Source organism: Gigantopelta aegis, chromosome 5 (assembly GCF_016097555.1).
Source record: "Gigantopelta aegis isolate Gae_Host chromosome 5, Gae_host_genome, whole genome shotgun sequence".
Taxonomy (NCBI): Eukaryota; Metazoa; Mollusca; class Gastropoda; order Neomphalida; family Peltospiridae; genus Gigantopelta; species Gigantopelta aegis.
The window spans coordinates 33,542,758-33,569,953 of NC_054703.1; the positions used below are offsets into that span (position 1 = coordinate 33,542,758).

At 37.0% G+C, this 27,196-nt stretch overlaps 1 protein-coding gene across 1 annotated transcript; it reads left to right on the forward strand.

The window, feature by feature from the left end:
• Nucleotides 1-2,830: 2,830 nt before the first annotated feature.
• Nucleotides 2,831-26,264, forward strand: LOC121373347 (collagen alpha-2(V) chain-like). Its single transcript, XM_041499928.1, has 10 exons — nt 2,831-2,990; nt 9,749-9,949; nt 11,040-11,121; nt 13,139-13,221; nt 13,861-15,091; nt 16,805-16,872; nt 18,232-18,319; nt 21,354-21,430; nt 23,120-23,198; nt 25,854-26,264. Exons 1-10 carry the CDS (start codon nt 2,933-2,935, stop codon nt 25,963-25,965), a joined length of 2,079 nt encoding a protein of 692 aa, XP_041355862.1. The 5' UTR covers nt 2,831-2,932; the 3' UTR covers nt 25,966-26,264.
• Nucleotides 26,265-27,196: the final 932 nt, after the last annotated feature.

The following is a 27,196-nucleotide window of genomic DNA, read 5'->3' on the forward strand; positions in this document are numbered from 1 at the left end:
TAAAGTCTGTGATGTGTAAACAGGAATATGCAGTCTAAAAATAACTAGAGCTTGTCTCGATAACCATTACTTCTCATACGCACGTGCGTTTGTAGAATTACGAAAAATGCATTTTGAGGTATTGCAAAAACCTGGATGACCAGAACCACTTCAGGTGTACAAAAATGAATATTCTAAAAAATAAAATGTAAGTATTTCTAATTTAAAAAAAAAAAAAAAAACGGCTTTAATAGTGAAAACTACGTCGTAGTGTTTAAAAACTAGGGTCTGTTATTTTAATAATACGCGCCGACTAGGAAGGAAATGTTTTATTTAACGACGCACTCAACACATTTTATTTACGGTTATATGGCGTCGGACATATGGTTGAGGACCACACAGATACTGAGAGAGGAAACCCGATGTCGCCACTTCATGGGCTACTCTTTTCCATTAGCAGCAAGGGATCTTTTATATGCACCATCCCACAGACAGGATAGCACATATCACGGCCTTTGATATACCAGTCGTGGTGCACTGGCGGGAGAGAGAAATAGCCCACTGGACCCACCGACAGGGATCAATGCTAGACCGACCGCGCATCAATCGAGCGCTTTACCACTGGGCTACATCCCGTCCCACGCGCCGACTACTACATAAACGTGGGTATCGTATGGTGATGTTCCAATGATTGATTATAATCGATAATTGATCGGTTTGGCTCTATCGATGTGATGATCGATAATAACAATCCGTAGTCGATTGTGTGGGGAAATGTTAACGGTAATTATTTCTCCAGAGTGTATGATGGAACTGGTGTAAATACGTTTGTGTTTGTGTTTCCCACAGACAGGAAAGCACATACCACGGCCTTTGTACAGTTGTGGTGCACTGGTTGGAATGAGAAAAAATCCAATCAGCTGAATGGATCCACCGACGTGGTTCGATCTTGCGATGCAAAAATTCCCGTCCCTGTGTTTGTGTAAATAAAGAAAAAAGGTATTTAATAGTTATCAAAGGTAAAATTAGCAATTTGTAAAGTCTAGATCGTGGTGAACACTTCAACAGGTGCATAGCAGGCCTATGTAAATTGCGAGAACATCCTTTCGTTCGCGTGTTGCTCGCTCAGATCTAATTTTGCGTAACCAATTTTTTGTTCGCGCAAAATTTCGAGCACCATTTACATGGATATAACGCGTAACGCAAAAAAACGAAATAGGTTATATGGATTTATTTCAATTCTCAGAGGCCATCATGGTCATTATTATTCAAACCTTTTTTATGTTCATATAATTCTAACCGACTATGTAATCGAAATCCAACCAGTGCACCACAACTGGACAAATGCCGTGGTGTGTGCTTTCTGTCTGTGGACCGGCCTCGGTGGCGTCGTGGCAGGCCATCGGTCTACAGGCTGGTAGGTACTGGGTTCGGATCCCAGTCGAGGCATGGGATTTTTAATCGAGATACCGACTCCAAACCCTGAGTGAGTGCTCCGCAAGGCTCAATGGGTAGGTGTAAACCACTTGCACCGACCAGTGATCCATAACTGGTTCATAAAGGCCATGGTTTGTGCTATCCTGCCTGTGGGAAGCGCAAATAAAAGATCCCTTGCTGCCTGTCGTAAAAAGAGTAGCCTATGTGGCGACAGCGGGTTTCCTCTAAAAACAGTGTCAGAATGACCATATGTTTGACGTCCAATAGCCGATGATAAGATAAAAAATCAATGTGCTCTAGCGGCGTCGTTAAATAAAACAAACTACTTTTTCTGTCTGTGGGGAAAGTGTATATAAAAGAAAGTAGCGGGTTTTCTCTGATGACTATATATATATATATATATATATATATAAGAATTACCAAATAGCCGATGATTAATTAATCAATATGCTCCAGTGGTGTCGTTAAACAACATATTTTCGTATCTCCTACTTAAGTTCAAAGGTCATAACTGTGAAAAATCTCCATGAAAGTCAAACTTGATCTGTAACAGTATATGATTAAGCTATACACAAAATTGTAGCTCCACATCTTGAGGAATTGTGAAAAAAAGTTCGGAAAACATATTATATTATTTCCTACGTTCAAGGGCCACAACTGCGTGAAAAATGGGTAAATCACCTTGAAAGTGAAGCTTAATCTATAATGTCAGTGGATGATAAAGCTATAAACAAAATACCATCTCCATATCTTGAAGTATTATGAAAAAAAGTTCAGAAAACACATTATCTTATCTCCTAAGTTCAAGGGCCATAACTCTGTGAAAAATGGGTAAATTAGTTTGAAAGTCAAACTTAATCTGCAATGTCAGTAGATGATAAAGCTATAAATGTCATCTACATATGAGGATGGACCGGTAGGGAACTAATAAAAAAAAATATGAAGAAAACAATATATAGCAAGAATGTAAAAAAAAAATTACTTAACCGTTTTCAACAGGTTTGACTGTTTGACTGTTTGACTGTTTGACGTGTCAAGTTGTCAATCAAATACAGTAAATAATTGTACCTCCAACTTTATACGAAACCTTTTTTTTTTAATTATCTCATACATCACGCGCATGCGCGACGTCTGATGAATGTTCTCAAACTTCAGCAATGAAAGACCGTGTGGAAAAGGGTACACTTGATTAATTTCGTAATATTTCAGAATTTAAAAAGGCCCAACCTACTGCGTAATGATAACAATTTATCATTTTGTTGTGAAAATGAGTTATCGTATTTCGCGTTGTGACTGCTTGGTGAATGACGTGGGTAGTTGATCATGTGTGTATTTCCGCCTTCTGCTATTTCCTCCAACGCAATATAAGCACCACCGATCAAGGCGTTTCAGTCACCACTCTCTATATTTTCCTTTTGGTTGGTTTTTTTTAAGGCGGAGTATTGACACTAAGTGGAAACTATACAGACATTTTGTTTTAATCCGTCTCCAGTTATACTGTTTGTGAATTAAGCCAATGTTTTCGTGTAACACCTGCATTTTGGCTGTTACCGTATGGATAGTCGCTTACTCAGGTAAGGGTTAGTTCATTTAATTGAGAAAAAAAGATATGACAGACATAAGCGTACAAGACAGGGGGGGTGGGGGTGGGAGGGGGGCAACTGGCCCCTAGTACTGGAGCAAATCTTCAAATCCTTGCAAAAACGATAGAGATATTCGGACAAAAACGATACAAAAACGATAGAGATATTCGGACAAAAGCGATAGAGATATTCGGACAAAAGCGATAGAGATATTCGGACAAAAGCGATAGAGATATCCGTGCAAAAACGATAGAGATATTCGGACAAAAGCGATAGAGATATTCGGACAAAAACGATAGAGATATTCGGACAAAAGCGATAGAGATATTCGGACAAAAACGATAGAGATATTCGGACAAAAGCGATAGAGATATCCGTGCAAAAACGATAGAGATATTCGGACAAAAGCGATAGAGATATTCGGACAAAAACGATAGAGATATTCGGACAAAAAAGCGATAGAGATATTCGGACAAAAGCGATAGAGATATTCGGGCAAAATGTGCTAACTTGCGACCTTTTTACCAGGTATTTCCATCATTCTACGCGCAAAATTAGTTGGAATCCATGTAAAAATGCCTAGTGATTTGTCTGCAGTCATATATAGCTGTTTGGTAGTAATGGTAATATGAAAACAAACTTTAAGCAAACTTTATTCACACTGGGTGCAGTGTGGCGTGTGACGTCCAGAAAGAGAGTTTGCTTTGTTTAACGACACCACTAGAGCAAATGGAAATTTTGCAATAATTTGTTAATTTTAAAGTACAGTTTTAGAGAGGACACCCGCGACACTTTCCCATTAGCAGCGAGGGATCTTTTATATGCAACTTTTCACCAACAGGATAGCACTTACCACGACCAGATTAAAAGCATGGAAAATTTGCCTAATGATATTTGCATGTCAAAATGTATGTTCGTTGATCACAATACGTCTCATCAATAAAAATGCTGATTGAATGTGTTCAAGGGACATTCCTGAGTTTGCTGCAATTTTTAAGATGTTATCGACTAACATAGACTTTTTAACGATTGTAATTACATATCAAATATATTTTTCTGCATAAAATATTAGTGATGTATATTAAACGTGCTTCTGATCGTTCTTATATTTGTTCTAGGTTAAATTTTATTTTATTTCCTAAAATATTTTTTTTTCGTACGTACGAAATTTGAAGGCAAAATCCAGTTTGGACTTCTTACAAATATTAAGACGACCAGAAACACATTGTATATACAGACACTGATATTCTAAACAAGAAAATGTATTTAATATGTAAATTTAATTGTAGAAATATTTTATTAGACGGAAACATCTTACAATGTAGCAAACTCAGGAATGTCCCTTTAATGTTAAGCAACATGACCAATTTTCACGAAAATGTAAGTAGTATTGCCTCATCATATAAGAGTAGAGCAGATGCTATTTTTAATGAAAAACGTACCTCAGACAAACATTGTGTGTGTACTATTACCTGAACATACATGAGAAACCAAAATTAGGCTATTTATAGCGCCAAGTAAAGTGCACTTATAACGAATATGCTTTGAACGAACTACTGTATAGAACGAACAGATCGTAAAGTCCCGTTTTGTTTCCCCATACTTCAATAAAAAAACTTGTGTAAATGTATACTGGTACAACGAACTACTGTTATAACGGACTTACTATAAGGGTCCTTCCGGTTCGTGATAAGAGTACTTTACATGTATAACCCGTTTACGTGAAAAGAAAACCGATGAACTGGCATATAACTCTATAATGAATAAAATTAAAATTCATATAAAAATATATATTAGTTTTTAAACCCATACCAATTCAAATATCTTTTTTTTCAAGAAAAAAGAAATTCAGTGTAAATAAAAAAATTCTTTACAATTTATCATCAAATTGCATGGACTAAATCTTATTTTACAATACACGCATGAAGACAACTGATGGAACAGCCAACACAGAGAACGCACAGTTTTTCCTTTAGTATCAGTGTACTGTATTATCAATTACTTCGATAGCAAATCAGCTAAGGCTGTTCTAGTATTTTGTCTTCACCCTGTATTAAAAATGAGATTAATCTATATACTTTGATGGCAATTTTTAGTAGAAAATGTTTTTTGAGTTGGTATGGGTTTAAAACTCAGTAATAATTATGTTTTAATATAAAACTTAACATTATTCATTACGAAATGACTATGGTATGAAATGACGTTTTTCAACGGTACGAAATGACCATGGTACGAAATGACTAAGGTACGAAATAACCAAATTATGTTCAATCTTGCGACGCAAACACCCCAAGCGAGCACTCAGCCCCCGTATATATTTAAAACATAAATATATGTTTTTATATGTTTAACTCTACTACTACTATTTATGACATGCAGGAACCTTTCTTTTTTTTTTTTCTTTTTTTTTGGGGTGTGTGTGTTGCGGGGTAGGTCCGGGGCTTCTCGTCTCCTTTTTGGGGTCGGGTTCTTCTCTTGGGGCGGGTTCTTCACCTTGGTCTTGGCTCGAAGGCATAGTTTTGGATCAGTCCAGGGTATATAATCTTTTTCAATCTTAATCTTTTTAAGGGCATATTTATTGTTTAATTTTTCATTTTTCATTTTTCATTTACCTGTTTGGAAATGCCCAGTCAAAAACAAGCGTCACACTAAAGTAATTAAAATTAATTTTTATTTAAATACCATAGGTTATTTCAACGACGCATCAAAAATACCCCCTATGCCTTTTATAAATAATTCAAAATTGCCCCATTAAAAATTAATTATCTGTCCCACACTCGACCACTGGCCATGCCAGAGACTGGGTGTGGGAGAGACGTGCCTGAACCTTAATTGGATAGAGGCACGTTAATAGAGTTTACGCTACGCTACGCTACGTTACGCTACGTTTTTATATGAATATTAACTTTATTCATTATAAAGTTACATGTTACTCCATCGGTTCCCCTTTGACGCAAACGGACTATAACTAATGCGAAAATAGCTGAGTAACCTACATGACAGAATCCATATTTACACATGTAATATTGTTATGTTAGTAAATTAGACTGGGAGTGGCAGTCTTTTTTGTGGCTCCATATTTAAACATGTGATATCGTTATGTTAGTAAATTAGTCAGTGAGTGGAAGTCCTCTTTTTGACTCCATATTTAAACATGTGATATCGTTATGTTAGTAAATTAGTCAGTGAGTGGAAGTCCTCTTTTTGACTCCATATTTAAACATGTGATATCGTTATGTCAGCACCGGCCTTGGTGGCGTCGTGGCAGGCCATCGGTCTACAGGCTGGTAGGTACTGGGTTCGGATCCCAGTCGAGGCATGGGATTTTTAATCCAGATACCGACTCCAAACCCTGAGTGAGTGCTCCGCAAGGCTCAATGGGTAGGTGTAAACCTCTTGCACCGACCAGTGATCCATAACTGGTTCAACAAAGGCCATGGTTTGTGCTATCCTGCCTGTGGGAAGCGCAAATAAAAGATCCCTTGCTGCTAATCGGAAGAGTAGCCCATGTAGTGGCGACAGCGGGTTTCCTCTCAAAATCTGTGTTGTCCTTAACCATATGTCTGACGCCATATAACCGTAAATAAAATGTGTTGAGTGCGTCGTTAATTAAAACACTTCTTTCTTTCTTTCTTTCGTTATGTCAGTAAATTAGTCTGAGTGGCAGTCCTCTTTGTGACTCCATATTTGTACATGAAATTGTTATTAAATTAGTCTGGAAGTGGCAGTCCTCTGTGTAATTCCATATTTCAACGTGATATTGTTAGTAAATTAGTCTGATAGTGGCAGTCCTCTTTGTGATTCCATATTTCAACGTGATATTGTTAGTAAATTAGTCTGATAGTGGCAGTCCTCTTTGTGTATTATTTAGTAACCTTCTCGGTTCAAGAAAGATTAATAGTCCAGCAAAGAATCATTGCATGTGTTGAAGATGAAGTCCAAGTTTTAATCGAGTTCTGTTTTTTTCTGTTCTGTTCTGTTTGCAATGTACACTGACTTACGTTTTAATTTAATATGTTTAGCAGGGTTTTTAAACAGAGAATATGAGGTTTTAAATAATGTTCAAACATTTAGTTTTTCAGTGTCTAATAAGAACCTATTTTTTAGCACTGCCAAAACCCTATTTTAACTGTTATATTCTTAACTTACATGTGGTTGTGCATCCTTTTTTTGTAATTTATTAATATTATTTATAATATAAATTTAATGATAACAGTTTGAAACGTTTATGTGTGTGTATATTTTACTTGTTTTATGTGTATGTATATGTGTATGTGTATGTATATGATTATTGTATATGTGTATGTATGTATATGTATATGTATATGTATATGTATATGTATATATATATATATGTATGTATATATATATGTATATATATATATATATATATATATATATATATATATATATATATATATATATATATGTGTGTGTGTGTGTGTGTGTGTGTGTGTGTGTGTGTGTGTATGTGTATGTGTATGTGTATGTGTATGTGTATGTGTATATGTATATGTGTATGTGTATGTATATGTATATGTGTATCTCTATGTTTATCTATTGATAGTCTCTCATAGTTCCTGTAAGGAATAGCCTATGTACTGTGATACTGTATTTTAAATTGCATTTTATTATTATGTACATAAGTTGAGACTTTAATAAAATATCTGTCTGTCAGTCTTTCATTTGAACTTATTTTCGTCCTTATATTCAATTACGGTTCAAGCAGGCTGTCCTGGACACACACACCTCAGCTATCTGGGCTGGCTGTCAAGGACAGTGAGTTAGTTGTTAGTTGTTAGTAGTTAGTGAGAAAGAAGAGGGTGTGCTGGTCTTATACCCACCCATTCAGTTGTTAAAACTCGCTCTGAGTGGGAGCCGGTACCGGGCTGCGAACCCAGTACCTACCAGCCTTATGTCCGATGGCTTAACCACGACACCACCGAGGCCGATAATAAAGGATATCCTCGGGAGTGGCGGTCCTCTTTCAGACGAGGCACTATAGGCCTTCCCACGAGGAACGCTTTTTCCTCATACTATTGAATTTACTACAGGTTACTCTATTTATTTCTGAGCCGACTGTTTTTTAAATTACACACAAAAATAGTAAAACCAACTGTTATTTCCAAAATACTTTTTTTCTTAACTCAAACCAAACTGAAATTATTTACAAAAATAATTTTCGTAGGATAGTGGGACGGACTATAGATAGAGATTCATGGACTTAACCACTATTTTGCCGAATGCCCATTCCAGATACTGTCTTAATGACCGATAACAGTTTTGTCGTTCAGAAGTTTGTTTTGTTAAAAAAAAACCACTAGAGCACATTGATTTATTAATCATCGGCTACTGAATGTCAAACATATGGTAATTTCGACACAGTCATAGATATGAAACCCGCTACATTTTTCCTTTAGTAGCAAGGGATTTTTTATATGCACCATCCCACAGACAGGATAGCACATGCCACGGCCACCAGTCGTGGTGCACTGGCGTTTTGTCGTTCAGATTTAGTAATACAATATATACTGAATTCCACAGAAAACGCATCAGTCATAGTTGTAGTTCTGAAAAGGATGCGAGAATAAAAAAAACTATGCATTTAATTGATTCTGTATAACTGGATGTATTCTGGTAGGCAGTAAATAACAAACTAAAAACATGTATATAAGGGTTAGGGTTTTTGTGTGCTTTATAGCAACACCACATATGCTATAACAAAACCAACTGAAACTTGAGTGGTGCGTTTCCAATGGAGTTCAGTATATTATTTCTTAAACTTAAATGCTTTAAGACAATACACTAATACTTACAATCTCAGCATTATCGCTATTACACAAAGCAATAAATTTAAACATGCTGATATCATCACTGTTACAGCTGTATATATTCCTTTGAGCTCTATCCTGTGCAAGTTTGGGGGTTTTCTTAAACGATAAGCTAGTCTTGGGAGTGGCAGTCTTCCTGTGGCAGTGCAGGCATAAACATACAAGATAAGAAGCGGGGGAGCTGCAGCAAAACCTCCAATTCGAGTAAAAATAATACACATATACCCTCATGTAAAAATGCGTAGTGATTCGTTTGCTACCCTATATAACTGTTTGGTCGTAATGTTAATATGAATAAAACCCCACCCCAGTCTTGGACACATCCACTGAGGAATCTCAGAGGATGTGCCCAAGACAGTCGTGCTTGAACCTTCATTTCAACTTATTTTCGTACTTTGATCCAATTAAGGTTCAAGCACGCTGTCCTGGGCACACACCTCAGCTATCTGGGCTGTCTGTCTGTCCAGTGGGTTAGTTGTTAGTTGTTAGTGGTTAGTGAGAGAGAAGAGGGTGTAGTGGTCTCACATCTTCCCATCAAGTCGTTAAAATCCGCTCTGGGTGGGAGCCGGTACCGGGCTGCGAACCCTGTACCCACCAGCCTGTATTCCGATGGCTTAACCACGACACCACCGAGGCCGGTAGCATGAGACCAATGATTGATTGATTGATTGATTGATTGATGAATAAATGTTGCTATCCAAATTCGGGCATTAAATAAGAGCCCGTACTCCTATGGGTACAGGAGGATGAAACATAGTGTTACGGGTTTCCTATGGGAGTGGCAGTCCTCCTGTGGACGAGCACGTGATAGTGGATCATGGCAGCAATCACCACTTTAGTTAAAACATCCTTTTGACTCTACATTGTACAGAGAGGCGACATGTAAATAATTATTGTGTTCTATATTTTGTTTTGCAGGGACAAGAGTAACAGCATGGCATTCGTTCTCGAACAGCCGACGAATGTCTTCATTTCGAAGAGGCCCACCACCAACTGACAGAATTCAAAACAGTCCACCGATAAACAACGTAATTGAAAAAGGTCCACCAGTGCCGCTGATTAAAATACCCAGACCTAGTCCCATGACAGTTGCAGCAGTCGTCGTGAAGCCAAGAACAGGTACTTCATTTCATGTCAACTTATTTTGGTGCTTATATCCAATCAAGGTTCAAACACGCTGTCCTGGGCACACACACACACACACGCCCACACACACACCTCAGCTATCTGGGCTGTGTGTCTGTCCAGAACAGTGGGTTAGTTGTTAGTTGTTAGTGAGAGAGAAGAGGGTGTAGTGATCTTACACCTACCCACTGAGTCGTTAAAACTCGCCCTGGGTGGGAGCCGGTGCCGGGATGCGAACCCTGTACCTACCAGCCTTATGTCCGATAACTTAACCACGACCCCACCGAGGCCGGTCTAAGAACAGGTAAACGTAATTTGAACAACAAAAGGAATTTCAATATTTTAGTGAGCTGTCACACGCGAAAACTTAAAACAGCATGAATGAATGAAAAATGAATGAATGAATGAATGAATGAATGAAAGCAATACTGAATGATTGAATGAATGTATGTATGTTTAACAACACCCCAGCTACACACTGGGGTGGGTCCAACCCATATTGGGGGAAGGGGTAACACACACTATGTATGTATGATTTTATAAAATTTAATACAGTAACAATAGAAAAGGTTTGACTGGGGAATCGTGGACCCCTTGCCCCCCCCCCCCCCCCCCCACACCGCTACAATAGCATGACGTCACAAAGCAAGTAGAAGCTCTTCAACACTGAGGCTGTATTTTTTTTACAATATGTAGTTCAAAAAGTTAGGGTGTTTTTTGTTGTTGTTTAACGACATCACTAGAGCAGGATTTTATATTGGGGCAACACGTATGGGGGGGGGGGGGGGAACCCACACTATGTATGCATGTATGTATGATTTTATAAAATTTAATAGCTTTTAAAACATATTTTATTGGGGGGCATGGCTCTCCTCATATGTTATTATTATCATTCTATTTTTAAAAATCAAATTATTAATATTAATATTAATATTATTATTATTATTATCATCGTCATCATCATCATCAACATTATTATTATTATCATCATCATTATCATCATCATCATCATTATTACTATTATTATTATTATTATTACTATTATTATTATTATTACTATTATTATTATTATTATTATTTACAGCCTGTGCTATTCAGGATCTGATGTCATGCTGGTTTACATGTTACAAACTACGCTGTCCGTCTTACCCGCAGGCCAGATGCACGTGAGTTCAGTATGACAAAATAACAACATACAAACAAACAAACAAACAAACAATAACAACAACAATATCAACAGGAACAGCAGTAGTAACAGGAACCAAAACAAAAACAACATTAGCAACAGCAACAAAAACAACATTAGCAACAGCAACAAAAACAAAAACAACATTAGCAACATCATCACTACCACCACCACCACCAACAACAACAACAACAGCAGAAGCAGCAGCAGCAGCAGCAACAACAACAACAGCACCATCGATAGCATCACTAACACCAACACCACTAACAACCAACAACAACAACAATAGCAACATTTCATTTTTATCATTTCAATTTATTTTCGTGCTTATATCTAATTACGGTTCAAGCACGCTATCCTGGTCACACACACACACACACACACACACACACACATACACACACACCTTAGCTATCTGTGCTGTCTGTCCAGGACAGAGGGTTAGTTGTTAGTTATTGGTGGTTAGTGAGAGAGAAGAGGATGCGGTGTTCTTACACCTACCCATTGAGTCGATAAACTTCGCTCTGTGTGAGAGTCGGTACCGGGATGCGAACTCAGTACCTACCAGTCTGTAGTTCGATGGCTTTACCACTACACCACTGAGGCCGGTATATATATTCCATGCACGTCAGGTACAAGTACAATACGGGAAGAATAGAAGTTGTCGAAAGCTTTTATCAGGAGGAGTAAAATATGTAACAGAGAATGGCAAAAACTGAATTTAATAGTTGGTCTCCTCTGTCACATTTTAAAACACATCATCTCTGTGTTAAAGCCATACTGTCGCGGATTTAAGGAACTAATTTTTCTAAAAATGGATAATAAATAAAAAATTACATTAATTGTTGGAAACCAAATCTAGCTACTGCATCACCTTGACTGAACCATGATGGAGTGAAATCCATGTCATCCCTCTCGGCAATTTTAGTTTTTGAATTATGGACCACTGTCATAATTCAATTATTTTTTACAAAATGTCATTAATAAATGGAGTATGGTGGTTATGAAGATGGTTGAATAAAGTACATTTAGAGACAAATTAAATTATTTTTGTTCAAGTAATTATTTGCTAGACCATTAAATAGGTCAGTGGTCTGTGACAATATGCTTTCAAAGCCAGTTATCATTAGGCGATGAGGTGTCCCAACGACAAGACCAAAACTCACTTCCACGCACCCCACCCCAAAACCACACCCCCCCCCTATTTTTGTCTGCCTTGGGGGCAACATATCCTGAAGATTACAACGCCTTTTTGTCCAGCTCTTTCTCCTGTCATATTACTTTAAACAATTAAAATAACTGATTTAAAACTTTGATTTAATAAGTATTTATTAAAAATGGCCGAAGCACACACATTTCACATAAAACCCCACAACATTTACATTGGCTAGAATTGCCATAAAAAAGGTCTTGTTAGCAAGTTAACACACTGTCTAATAGTTGCCACTTCAAAACTGTTTGCCATGATATAATCACAGTCAAACAACAGAGTACCTGCGCAGATATATTTCCAGTCAACCAAACGGGAAGATAACTGCGATCTGATACAGACAATGATATTCTACAGACACCGATATTCTACACACATTGATATTCTACAGGCACCGATATTCTACACACACTAATATTCTACAGACACCGATATTCTACACACACTGATATTCTACAGACACCGATATTCTACACACACTGATATTCTACAGGCACCGATATTCTACACACACTAATATTCTACAGACACCGATATTCTACACACACTGATATCTACACACACTGATATTCTACACACACTGATATTCTACAGGCACCGATATTCTACACACACTGATATTCTACAGGCATTGATATTATAAACAGTAAGATGTATGTAATGCGTAACTTGAGTTGTTAAAAAGGCTCTGTTGGTCAGAAACATCTTAAAATGGCAGAAAGTTTAGGACAGACGATAAAATGGATTGTTCGAATAATGAGACATAACATTGTTCATTGCTACCTAGGGGTATGCGAAGTGGCTGTACCTGTCGACCAGCATGGGTTTGGGGAGGACGAGAGGTGGATTGCAGTATACCGCCACCAATTGGTAAGACTTACTATGTTTATTATTATTATTATCATCATTATTATTATTATCATTATTATTATTATTATTATTATTTATTTATTTATTTATTATCATTACGTTTTTTAAAATTTATTATTATTATTATTATTATTATTAGTGTTATTGCTATTGTCATTGTTATTCTTATTCTTATTATTATTATTATTATTATTTATTTATTTATTTATTTATTATCATTACGTTTTTTAAAATGTATTATTATTATTATTAGTGTTATTGCTATTGTTATTATTATTATTATTATCATTATTATTATTATTATTATAGAGAATACTACATGAATGACCGTTAGATACCATTTACCTTACAATGGGTTGTTTTAAAATGTATCTAATGTTGTTGTTGTTTGTTTGTTTGTTTTGTTGTTGTTGTTTTTGTTTGTTTGGTTGTTTTGTTGTTGTGGTTGTTGTTTTTTGGGGTGGGGTTGGGGGAGGTCGATTATTATTACTATAATTAATTCATTAACAGCAGTAAATTTCAAAAGACCCCAAGACCTTAAATTCTTTCACTTTTCAGTAGTAAACCTCAGATGATACAAAGACATCAGTCTTACATATATTGAATTTTTGCTTTTAATTTTTTTTCTCTTACCAACAGTTGATCTCCGAGGTTCCCAAGACCTAGTAATCCCTATCCCCAGTAACAGACGACGGAAATTCTTTGGACGAAGGCGGTTCGGCGACTCCGGCGAAGATGGCTTTAGGCGTAGACGAATTTTTAGGAATCGTCCTGTAAAACCAGTGCCTTCTCGTAACATCGGTACAGGCCCCATAATAACAGACGTGCCTGCGACCATTATCGGTGGACCGGGACCGAACCCGCTGCCTCCTGTTGGGGGTGGACCGATGGGGCCGCCTGATATTACTGGACCTGTTCCCGAGCCACAACCTATAGTTCCTGTTGGGGGTGGACCGATGGTGAAACCTGATATTACTGGACCTGTTCCTGAGCCACAACCTATAGTTCCTGTTGGGGGTGGACCGATGGTGAAGCCTGATATTACTGGACCTGTTCCCGAGCCAAAACCTATAGTTCCTATTGGGGGTGGACAGATGGTGAAGCCTGATATTACTGGACCTGTTCCCGAGCCACAACCTATAGTTCCTGTTGGGGGTGGACCGATGGTGAAACCTGATATTACTGGACCTGTTCCCGAGCCACAACCTATAGTTCCTGTTGGGGGTGGACCGATGGTGAAACCTGATATTACTGGACCTGTTCCCGAGCCAAAACCTATAGTTCCTGTTGGGGGTGGACCGATGGTGAAGCCTGTCCCCGAGACACAACCTATTAGGGGTGGACCTGCTCCGGAACCACAACCAACAGGTCCCATTGGAGTAATTGGAGAACCATCCGGTATTATTGGATCCCCAATTGGACCTCAACAACCAACAGGACCCATTGACATCATTGCATCCCCAATGGTATCTCAACAACTTTCAGGATCTATTAACGTCATTGGATCCCCAGTAGGACCTCAACAACCTTCAGGACCCATTGACACCACTGGATCCCCAATTGGACCTCAACAACCCACAGGACCCATTGACACCATTGGATCCCCAACTGGACCTCAACAACCCACAGGACCCATCACTGGAGGTCCTATCGGAGGACAGCTACCCGGTGGCCCCGTTGATGTTACTGGTGGACAGGGCGGACCTATCGGGTCTCCAGTGTCTCCTGTCGGCGCAGGTTCCAGGATGATCGATCAACAGGCTCTGGCGATCCTACAGAACGAGGTTTGTGATCCTAAATACGACGTAGCTGACTGTGCAGAGAACCCATGCTTCAACCAGACCTGTGGTATTCCTGGATCCGTCTGCAGGTAAAACAAAAACAAATTTAATACACTCGCACTCGCGCGCGCACACACACACACACACACACACACACACACACACACACACACACACACGCACACATATATATATATATATATATATATATATATATATATATATATATATATATATAGAGAGAGAGAGAGAGAGAGAGAGAGAGAGAGAGAGAGAGAGAGAGAGAGAGAGAGAGAGAGAGAGAGAGAGAGAGAGAGAGGTTATTACCAGTGTTTTTCGCATAATAGGCTCGCATAATACAATTTTTACTCCTAATATATGATATTGACGATACCGAAATACACGAGGGTAATAATCTCTTTATCGTATAATCTCGAGCTTAATACAATCTGTTTTTGTAAACACTATTTCTTTTTTAATGGAAATGACGTCAAACGTGAATGATTATGGATGTCATTATGGATGTCCTTACATAAAAATAAACTATTGCTTAACGTTATTTTTTTTTTTTTTTTTTTTTTTTTTGGGGGGGGGGGGGGGGGGTCTGAATGCTATTAAAACGTTTTTGTTAGATGACTATGAGTGCATACGTCAATTATGGAGTGTCACACTAGTAAACGTAGTGCCGTGACCTCGATTAATTTACATCTAATTTGCAAAGTTATCAAATTCTCAAAGTATGTGATCTGAAAAATATCACATACTTTGATTGCATTGGAAATGCTTGATATTATATTCAGCATCCGTGGACTAAGTTAATTCTCAGCGGCCTGGAAATACATATTTATATACATATACAGCAGAGTACTCTTATAACGAACTGCAAGGGACCAAGAACATCGGTTCGTTATAGCAGTAGTTCGTTGTACACATTTGCGGAAGTTAGCCATTTTCATTCAGGAAGTCGGACAATTTTAATTTTTCTAATTTAAACTCCATAAACACAATAATTAGTGGGGTTTTTTTTAATATTGCATTTATTATCACCAATAGAAGCAAATAAGGTACAATGAAGTTAAAAGTTAACTGTTTATTTCCGCATTCCTCTGCGTGTCATACAACGTCATAGGATTACGTGACGTCACTAAATTCCATCAGTTTTAACGCATTGCGGGAAATTTTAAGCGTTGGCGTATTTCCATTCTGATAAACAAAACAGGAATGTACGAGTCTTATGGATGACATTATGTAATAAAACAATTATTGACCACATTTCGGGCAATATCAATTTCTTCAGTCCATAAAACATGATATTGCCCTCAAAGACGGTCAATAATTGATAAGTATATATATATATATATAAATATATATATATATATATATATATATATATATATACCCACCCACCCACCCCCCACACCACACCACACCCACCCACACCACACCCACACACAGATATATATATATATATATATATATATATATATATATATATATATATATATATATATATATATACTATTATATCCCTGTTTCTAGTGATGTTTCTAGTTTCTATTATGCAGTTCTTAATATTTTTGGAACTAATATATTAAAGGCCGCGGTACGTGCTATCCTGTCTGTTGGATGGGTGGTATATATAAAAGATTCCTTGCTACTAACTGAAACATGTAGCAGGTTTATGTTCTTAGACTATATGTCAAAATGACCAAATGTTTGACATCCAATAGCCGATGATTAATAAATCAATGTGCTCTAGTGGTGTCTTTAAACAAAACAAAATTTAACTTCAATACTTTCAGACAGAGCAGATGCGGAGCATGTCATGCTAAATGGTTCGTTGGAAATGAAGAAGTAGACTGTTCACCAGGTAGATTTTTCTTATATTTTCCTGTAACGCAAGAAGTAGACTGTTCACCAAGTAAACATTTTCTTATATATTCCTGTAACTCAAAAAGTAGACTGTTCACCAGGTAGATTTTTCTTATATTTTCCTGTAACTCAAGAAGTAGACTGAACATCGGGTAATTTTTCTTATATTTTCCTGAAACTCGAGAAGTAGACTGTTCACTGGGTCAATGTTTTATTATATTTTCCTGTAACTCAAGAAGTAGACTGTTCACCAGGTAGATGTTTCTTATATTTTCCTGAAACTCAAGAAGTAGACTGAACATCGGGTAATTTTTCTTATATTTCCCTGAAACTCAAGAAGTAGACTGTTCACCAGGTAGATGTTTCTTATATTTTCCTGTAACTCAAGAAGTACACTGTTCACCAGGAATATTTTTCTTATATTTCCCTGAAACTCAAGAAATAGACTGTTCACCGGGTAGATGTTTGTTATATTTTCCTGTAACTCAAGAAGTAGACTGTTCACTAGGTTGATTTTTCTTACACTTTCCTGTAACTCAAGAAGTAGACTGTTCACCAGGAATATTTTTCTTATATTTTCTTGTAACTCAAGAAGTAGACTTTTCACCAGGAATATTTTTCTTACATTTTCCTGTAACTCAAGAAGTAGACTGTTCACCAGGAACATTTGCTTACATTTTCCTGTAACTCAAGAAGTAGACTGTTCACCAGGAATATTTTTCTTATATTTTCCTGTAACTCAAGAAGTACACTGTTCACCAGGAATATTTTTCTTATATTTCCCTGAAACTCAAGAAATAGACTGTTCACCGGGTAGATGTTTGTTATATTTTCCTGTAACTCAAGAAGTAGACTGTTCACTAGGTTGATTTTTCTTACACTTTTCTGTAACTCAAGAAGTAGACTGTTCACCAGGAACATTTGCTTACATTTTCCTGTAACTCAAGAAGTAGACTGTTCACCAGGAATATTTTTCTTATATTTTCCTGTAACTCAAGAAGTAGACTGTTCACTAGGAATATGTTTCTTATATTTTCCTGTAACTCAAGAAGTAGACTGTTCACCAGGAATAGTTGCTTATATTTTCTTGTAACTCAAGAAGTAGACTGTCCACCAGAAATATTTGCTTATATTTTCCTGTAACTCAAGAAGTAGACTGTTCACCAGGTTCATTTTTCTTACACTTTCCTGTGACTCAAGAAGTAGACTGTTCACCAGGAATATTTGCTAGAGCCCCCAGCCCCCCCCCCCCCCCCCCCCCCCCGCCCCCATCTGCTCCACCGTGCGTGAATAGCCGATGATTAAAGAGAACGGTATATATTTAAAGACAAACCATGTGTTTAATCATCTGTTACAGAATGTGTTCCTGGTGTAAGAAAAGTCCGGTGTTTGTTTGATCCGTGTTCCCGATTTACTTGTCCGGCCTTTCCTAACGCAGTTTGCAGGTACGTAGTTTTGTCACGTACATTCCACCAATTTTATACACCACACCATCTGTACGTACTAAATAAGGCTGGAGGTTTTCTTTTATTTGTTTCTCTTTTGGTTTTGAGGGGTTGTTTAAAAGTTTTGGGGTTTTTTGTTGGCATGTTACTTTTTTATTTGTTGTTGTTGGTGGTGGGTTTTTTTTTCTCTCTCTCTCTCTATCTTATATGTGTCAGTCATCGTCTGTTGCTGATAATCAGATTGTTAAATGCTAATAGAGTCAAACGTTTCATCTTTTAAAAAAGTAGTAGAACCGGATGTTTATAAAGTTCCCTCATTCCATTTATGCGGAAATCGAAAAGAAAATGTTTTACATACCAGATTAAAGGGACAGACCCTAGTTTCAACGCGTGAAAATTAACACTAAGTTTAGTTAAAGGGACAGACCCTAGTTTCAACCCGTGAAAATTAACACTAAGTTTAGTTAAAGGGACAGACCCTAGTTTCAACCCGTGTAAATTAACACAAAGTTTAGTTAATCTACAAACTGTAACACATTTGGATAAAGCTACAATTGAGTGAAACATGAGTCTGTGATTTTGAAATGGTGAAATACCCTCTAAAAATAAATTAAAACTGGACTCCATAGCTGTTACTTCTCAGAAATGTAACTTAGTGTTTAAAACCTAGGGTATGTCCCATGCATATAGTACTTTAAATGCAGATAGATATCACTGTGACCCTACTATGGATCCCTCGTGTAATTGTGGACATTACTCTTAAAGCACTCGTCATTATTTCTTTGAAATTCAATTTTATAACCAGCAAAGACAAATTCTTTTAACATCTCTAAACAATTTTTAACCAATTAATCTTCAGTTGATATTAAACGGTCGAGACACGTTTAATGATGATATCAATAAACAAATATTACAGCATGTTCACAAATACATTAAACAGACACAACGATTTGACTAAGAAAACTTTATCTCGTGGTGCGGAATCATTTATTTATTTATTGTTACTTTTTTACCAGTTGGGCTATCTGACAAGTTAAATGTTAATAACGAATACTATTAAACCATTGATTACTTCTATTTCATTTCTTTTCCTTTTCTGTCCTTTCAGTTTATTCAATCGTGTTTCACAAACGTTTATTTCAATTGTTTGATTTATTGAAAATTGCAGTCGCCATACAATACATAATACATACAATTTATTTTTTGTAATTAGGACAGGGCCTCGTAAGTTGGATAACTTGTGCCCAATCCTTGTGTGTGTGTGTGTGTGTGTGTGTGTGTGTGTGTATACGTGTACACACACACATACATACATATACATATACATATACATATACATATACATATACATATACATATACATATATATATATATATACATATATATATATATATATATATTTGTCACGGGGATCCTATAATACCCGTAACTGAATGAAACACGATTATCAAAATATCTCTCCTAACTGTATATCTATTAGATCTCTCTGTAACAGGCAGTTATACCCGCTTGTGGCTCGTCTAGGTATGATCAGAGATAAGATCTTAAATAAGTATATATTCTTATAGCACGTTTAGTTCACTAGAAAACACAACAAAAACACAATACACTTTGGAATCTGTATTAAACTACGCTGACAAATGTACTGCCGCAGTAGTTAATTAATAACAACAAATAATAACAACCCAGAACTGATCATTTAATTAGTTAATCTCTAGGTGTCTAGTTTACACAATATGCTAATCACTTCACCGTGACACAACACCCACACGTGTGATAATTGAGAAACGCTGCCAGGGGAACTTAATTAATAAAGGAATTACAACTCTATTCCTAACTGGTTAATTTTTAATTAACCCTTACTACTCGTTCAGTAACGTGTGATAATTGAGAAACGCTGCCAGGGGAACTTAATTAATAAAGGAATTACAACTCTATTCCTAACTGGTTAATTTTTAATTAACCCTTAACTACTCATTCAGTAACCTTGTAACACAGAATTAATACTGGTACCTATCACAATAAAGACAATAACCTACAGTTTACCTAGGTCCTCTAGGATGACTGGCTAAGCTTTATATTACCAAATACTCGTATAATGTTAGAACAATAAGTCTACGATTTACTTCGTCAGATGACCGAAGACACTGTCTAAAGAATATTGGTATAATACAGTATTAAAATATTAAAAGTCACATCAATCACATCAAGGTTATACAACAGAGCAGAAATAATATATTTACCAAAGTCCAAACGGACTAACGTTCCCTGGTAGGCTTCCTATGTCTCTCCTCGATATCTCTAAAACCCTAGCTATTTATTATAAAATCGAATATCGCCTGGGGGTACATCGCGGCACCGAATCTTATCATGTGGATTTCCACCACGACCACGCCGGCATATTTTTCTCTTTGAAGACCAGACTTACTGACGCCGATCGTCGCCAATCACGGTCGTCGAAACCGCACTCGCAGAGGTATTACGTAACTACTGGCCACATGGCCTCCACACCTACACTAAGTGCATATTGGAATGTACGGTCGCGCGAAGGTATTACGTAACAAAGTGTCCACCTGGGCTTAAGTGCTTATTGGACTGCACACGGCCCTCTAACACAATTAATATCGCCACAGGCGAAAAGAAATTAAGAGCATGTACCGTCACAATATTATATGTTATATATGTATATATGTATACACACACACACACACACACACACGCACGCACGCACACACACACACACACACACACACACACATATATATATATATATATACATGTGTATATATATATATATATATATATATATATATATATATATATATATATATGTGTGTGTGTGTGTGTGCGTGTGCGTGTGCTTGTATATGTGTATACATGTTTTTTTTGGTGTTTTTTATGCATTTATGGGTATATATTGTATAAGATTGCGTAACGTATCCAACATACACAAAGCCCATGTTGAACAATGATATATTTTCAAAGCCAAACCCACTGTGCGTGCTGTTGTAACGAGAGTTTGATTGTTTTCAGAGTAAACAGATGTCGATCATGCCGGGCCGTGTGGAGTGTTGCTGGTGTCCCGGTTAATTGTGATATAGAAAAACAAGGTTAGTACATCATCGTAATCATCATCATCATCATCACCATCATCATCATTATGATCATCATCTTATTCATCTTCTTCATTATTATCATCATCATCGTCGTCGTCGTCGTCATCACAATCATCATCATCATCATCATCTTATTCATCTTCTTCATCATTATCATCATCATAAATCGTTATAAGTATCATTATTATCATCATCTTCATTAATTATCATTATCATCAGAGCTATGATCGTTATAAGTATTATCATTATCATTATCATCATAGATATGATTGTTATAATCTTCATTATCAATAGGGTCATTATGATGATGATGATGGTGGTGGTGATGATGATGGTAATGATGATCGGGATGATGATGATGATGATGATGATTTTTATTCTCAACCTTTTTTAAAAATGAGGACTATAATTTTAATAGTTCACACTCATTACAATATCCACACCAAAAGCTAAGTGGCCCCCAAAACCGATAACCCTATTGAATCAAGGAATTGTCTAAAACGTATGGTGATAGTAATTTTAATATTTGGTTCCCAGTAAAAGTTTGCCGGTACCCATATATACATGTATATGCGTTCCTGTCAGTGGCAAAGTATTGGAATAAAAGAATCTACCACCGGTGTGAGTTATAGATGAGGCAATTCCAACCCAAGGGACTATATATATATACATACATACATACATACATACAGAGAGAGAGAGAGAGAGAGAGAGAGAGAGAGAGAGAGAGAGAGAGAGAGAGAGAGAGAGAGAGAGAGAGAGAGAGAGAGAGAGAGAGAGAGAGAGAGAGAGAGAGAGAGAGAGAGAGAGAGAGAGAGAGAGAGAGAGAGAGGAGAGAGAGAGAGGAGATGAGAGAGAGAGAGAGAGAGAGAGAGAGAGAGAGAGAGAGAGAGAGAGATTGAGATTGTGCGTGAAAGCCGAGCGTAAGAATTGCCTTGTCAACACGTCACAACGGTGATTGATTCTGTTTCTTGCCCAATTAATTAGAGCAACAAAATATCCAATTTGTAAGCTAAGGTTTCTTTATTCTAGTACGATTCGTAAACACTTCACCTACAAACTCATTTAATCATACGGGGGAAAATATACATTACGAGACAAAAATGTCATGAATTTAGCCATAAATATAAAGATGAAAGTATTAATTTTTTTCAGTATTTTTAAAACAATGTTTCAGTTAGAAATGGAATCATGGGGAATATGTAATGCAAAAGAGTACTAAAAAAAAGAAATCCCACATCAGTTATGACGTTATGGGTACTTGGAAATCGTCTAGCCCTAAGGCCAGATATATTTCCTTCACCTAGCTCGAGTGTCCTTTAGCGTTATTCTGTTACATGTCACATAGAATAAAGCTAGAGGACATTCCAGCTAACTAGCACTGTGCGAAAGCTGACTAATTCAGGCCAGTGGGCAAGAATAATTAATCTCATATTAGGGGTCATACAGTAGTAAAGCGCTCGCTTGATGCGCGGTCGGTTTGGGATCGATCCCCATCGGTGGGCATATTGGGCTATTTTTCGCTCCAGCCAGTGCACCACGACTGGTATACAAAAGGCCGTGGTATGTATTATCCTGTATTAGGGATGGTGCATATAAAAAAATAGGCCAGTGGGCAAGAATACTGAATCTCGCGGACACTAAACTCATATTGTTCAATGTTTTATGTTTATTTTTCACCAGACTGCCCACCTGACCAAGTCCGAACTTGTCCGAGGTGCTGGGTACAGAAATGTCCAAGCGACGTGTCAGCCAGATGCAGGTAAGACACTGAGTTATCTCCTCACATACTGTGAAGTTACGTCAATATCCACGGTATCGTTCAGAGTTGTCTCCCTGCATTAATTTAATTAAAGATTGTCTAACATTACTTTTTACGTTCATCTGGGCATAAACAAAAACAAATCATTTGAAACATTATGTGAACCACTCTCAGATAAGTTAGCGGATACTTTAAAAAAATATATATATATTTTTTATTTTTTTATTATTCATATCCAGATGAACGTAAAAGAAACTGACGATACGGATAAATAAATTTGAATCATATTTGTTACTAATAACACTAAAACGTCTTACTTTATTTTGAATTATTTTTGGTCTCTAATCAACAACGCTCAATAAGACAACTTGCCCATATAAAATGACGTCATCAGATATGACGTTCCCTGATGACGTAATTTTTACGTTCATCGAGAAATGAACAAACTCCCGTTGCTGTGTCTGGACCAATGGGATGACGTTATCTTGTAATTAACGAAGCTAGTGTTCGTACACAACATGTATTGGATTGATTTCAACAACAATAACAACAACAACAACAACAACAACAATAATAATAATAATATAATTTGAAGAACAAAACATGCAATCATAAGAAAATAACGCAAGAGAAACAAACAAAAAAAGTCTAGCGACCCATGTCATTTGTCATACGTCATTTGTCATACGTCATTTGTCATTTGTCCGTCTGACACGTGACGTTTCTCATACTTGAAAACACTTTCCATATACACGACTTCACGGACTGACGGGCTGTTTTAACGCATGCATTTATGCAATGTTGGGACGGGACATAGCCTAGTGGTAAAGCTCTCGCTTGGTGCGCGGTCGGTCTAGGATCGATACCCGTCGCCTATTGGGTTATTTCTCGCTCCAGCCAGTGCACCACTACTGCTTGGTATATCAACGGCCATGGTATATGCTATCCTGTCTGTGGGATGGTGCCTATAAAAATTCCTTGCTATAAATGAAAACAATGTAGCGGGTTTCCTCTCTATGACTGTGTCAAAATTACCGAGCGTTTGACATCCAATAGCCGATGATGAATAAATCAATGTGCTCTAGTGGTGACCTGTACTGCGAAAATTGAGAAAAGCACCAGGAGTTTGCCGTAATCGTGGGGAATTTCAGGTCCGTCACTGCACGTCAAGTGCAAAAAAAAAAGAGCAACCCCCCCCCCCAAAAAAAAAAACAAAAAAAAAAACAAAACACACACACACACACACGCTCGCACACACACTTACGCATACACACACACACATACACGCACACACACGCGCGCGCACACACACACACACACACACACACACACACACACACACACACACACACCGGGTTGCGATTAAAGGGATATTCCTGAGTTTGCTGCAATTTTTAAGATATTATCGACTAACAGAGACTTTTTAACGATTGTAATTACATATCAATTTTTTTCTGCATAAAATATCAGTTGCTGTATATTAAACGTGTTTCTGATCGTTCTAATATTTGTATTAGGTTAATTTTCATTTTATTTCCTAATATATATTTTTTTCTTATGTACGAAATTATTTGAAGACAAAATCCAGTTTGTGCTTCTTACAAATATTAAGACGACCAGAAACACATTGAATATACAGACACTGATATTCTAAACAAGAAAATATATGTAATATGTAAGTTTAATCGTAGAAATATTTTATTAGTTGGAAACATCTTACAATGCAGCAAACTCAGAAATGTCCCTTTAAGACTGAGTTGGATGACGTTTGACGGATACTCACGGATATACGGAAAGGGTACAATACGTTTAGCGGGCGAGAGTTGTTATTTGTTGGAAGGGGAGGGATGACGGATGTCGATTGAGGGACGTGAAAATCGTGCATATGGAACGTGAGCCCACGAGTGAAAGATCCAAGGCAGCCAATGTTTAAACACGGGCTGGGGCGTTACTGAACAAAACGTTTTATTTCATTTTATGGGGCGTTACAAAATATAATTTTATTTCATTTTATAGGGCGTTACTAAACAACATTTTATTTAATTTTATGGGGCCTTACTAAACAACATTTTATTTAATTTTCTAGGGCGTTACTAAACAAAACATTTTATTTCATTTTGTGGGGTGTTACTAAATATAATTCTATATAATTTTATGGGGCGTTACTAAACGACATTTTATTTCATTTTATAGGGCGTTACTAAACAACATTTTATTTCATTTTATAGGGCGTTACTAAACAACACTTTATTTAATTTTCTAGGGCGTTACTAAACAAAACATTTTATTTCATTTTATGGGGTGTTACTAAATATAATTATATATAATTTTATGGGGCGTTACTAAACAACATTTTATTTCATTTTATGGGGCGTTACAAATCAATATTTTATTTTCTGGGGCGTTACTAAACAAAACATTTTCTTTTACTTTATGGGGCGTTACTAAGCATAAGATTTTATTTCATTTTATGGGGCGTTACAAATCAATATTTTATTTTCTGGGGCATTACTAAACAAAACATTTTCTTTTACTTTATGGGGCGTTACTAAGCATAAGATTTTATTTCATTTTATAGGGAGAACTACTGAAGAAACCTTTTATTTTATTTTAATTGGAGTTTCTAAATAAAACTTTTCATTTTATTTTCTGCAGAGTAACCGGTTGCACAGACCACTGTGGGATGGAGTTTTACAAGGTTTCTCACGGAGTGGTAGAGGTGATCAACTGTACTATTGCAGGGATGTTCCCCTCACGACGAGGATAAACCACGATACGAGACTTTAATTTATAGTCCATGCCGGTTCAGCCCGGGATGGAAAAAAGAGATAATATATAAAATATTAGGGGTGTCATGATACACCGATGCATCGACGTATCACGATACTGCTCCTGGCGATACCAGGGCCTTAGCTAGCGGGAGGGGAGGGGGGGGGGGGCAAAGGGGGCAGTTGCCTCCCTCCCTACAAATATCCGGAAAAAATTATAGAAACTTAAAGAAAATTCTATTCTTAACCGTTTAAGGAGTTTTAGACTATTAACTACTCAGTTGCCCCCCCCCCCCCCCAAAAAAAAAAAACAAAAAACAAACTACAACCTAGCTACGGCCCTGGATACACTTACAAGTGTATCGATTCCTGTTTTGACCATGTATATATTGCTATTTTAATTTCGTATCGATGTACCAACATCAACCGAGATGTGCTTATTGTGAAGCTATTTGCGCTAAGGAAAGGCCGTGAAGTGGAGAGAGAATATTATGAAACTGTTTATGTCTAATAGGGCTTCTAGATTATGGTAGCCCCACTCCCGTGGCTAGTGGTATTCAATGTTAGGCTAGTAAATAACTACAATTGTCATGCCCGACGGATAGTGAAAACAAAAATTGTCAAATGTTGCAGTAAATCTTATTTTGTAAATATGAATATACTGACCCCACTCCAACCCCCAGTGTTAGTGTTTTTAAGCTATATATCTCACTCTTTAGGTGATATATCTGATTATTACTATTATTTAGTAAAATTGTGTTAATTTAAAGTGAAGTAGGGCTAGTGAATTTTTAATCGTGACTAGTAAAAAAATTAATTACTGTTCCCATGGCTAGTGGATTTACAAATAATTCTAGAAGCTTGCCCTGAGTGTCTATATATCTATTATGTGACATTTCTGCACTAAAACTGTGTTTAATCAATGTTTTTCTTTTATCATGTTTATTTCTTACATTGATATCATTTCATCTGATACTTGGTCTCAGACTACCAACTGCCAGCACAAAGTTGGCCAATTTTCTGACCTCACGACTTCTACGACTGTCCAGTTGCTAGTCTGGGTGCTCGTAAAACTCGATTCTCGTCATTTAACCCATTAGTTGTTAATTTGTGCGCACCCGTCGTAAGTTGGGAGTTGTTGAAAATTACAACGCAACCGTCGAGTTGGCCAACTTCGGCGTGACAGTTGACAGTCTGAGACTAGCATTAGTTTAAATTTCGTGTAATTCG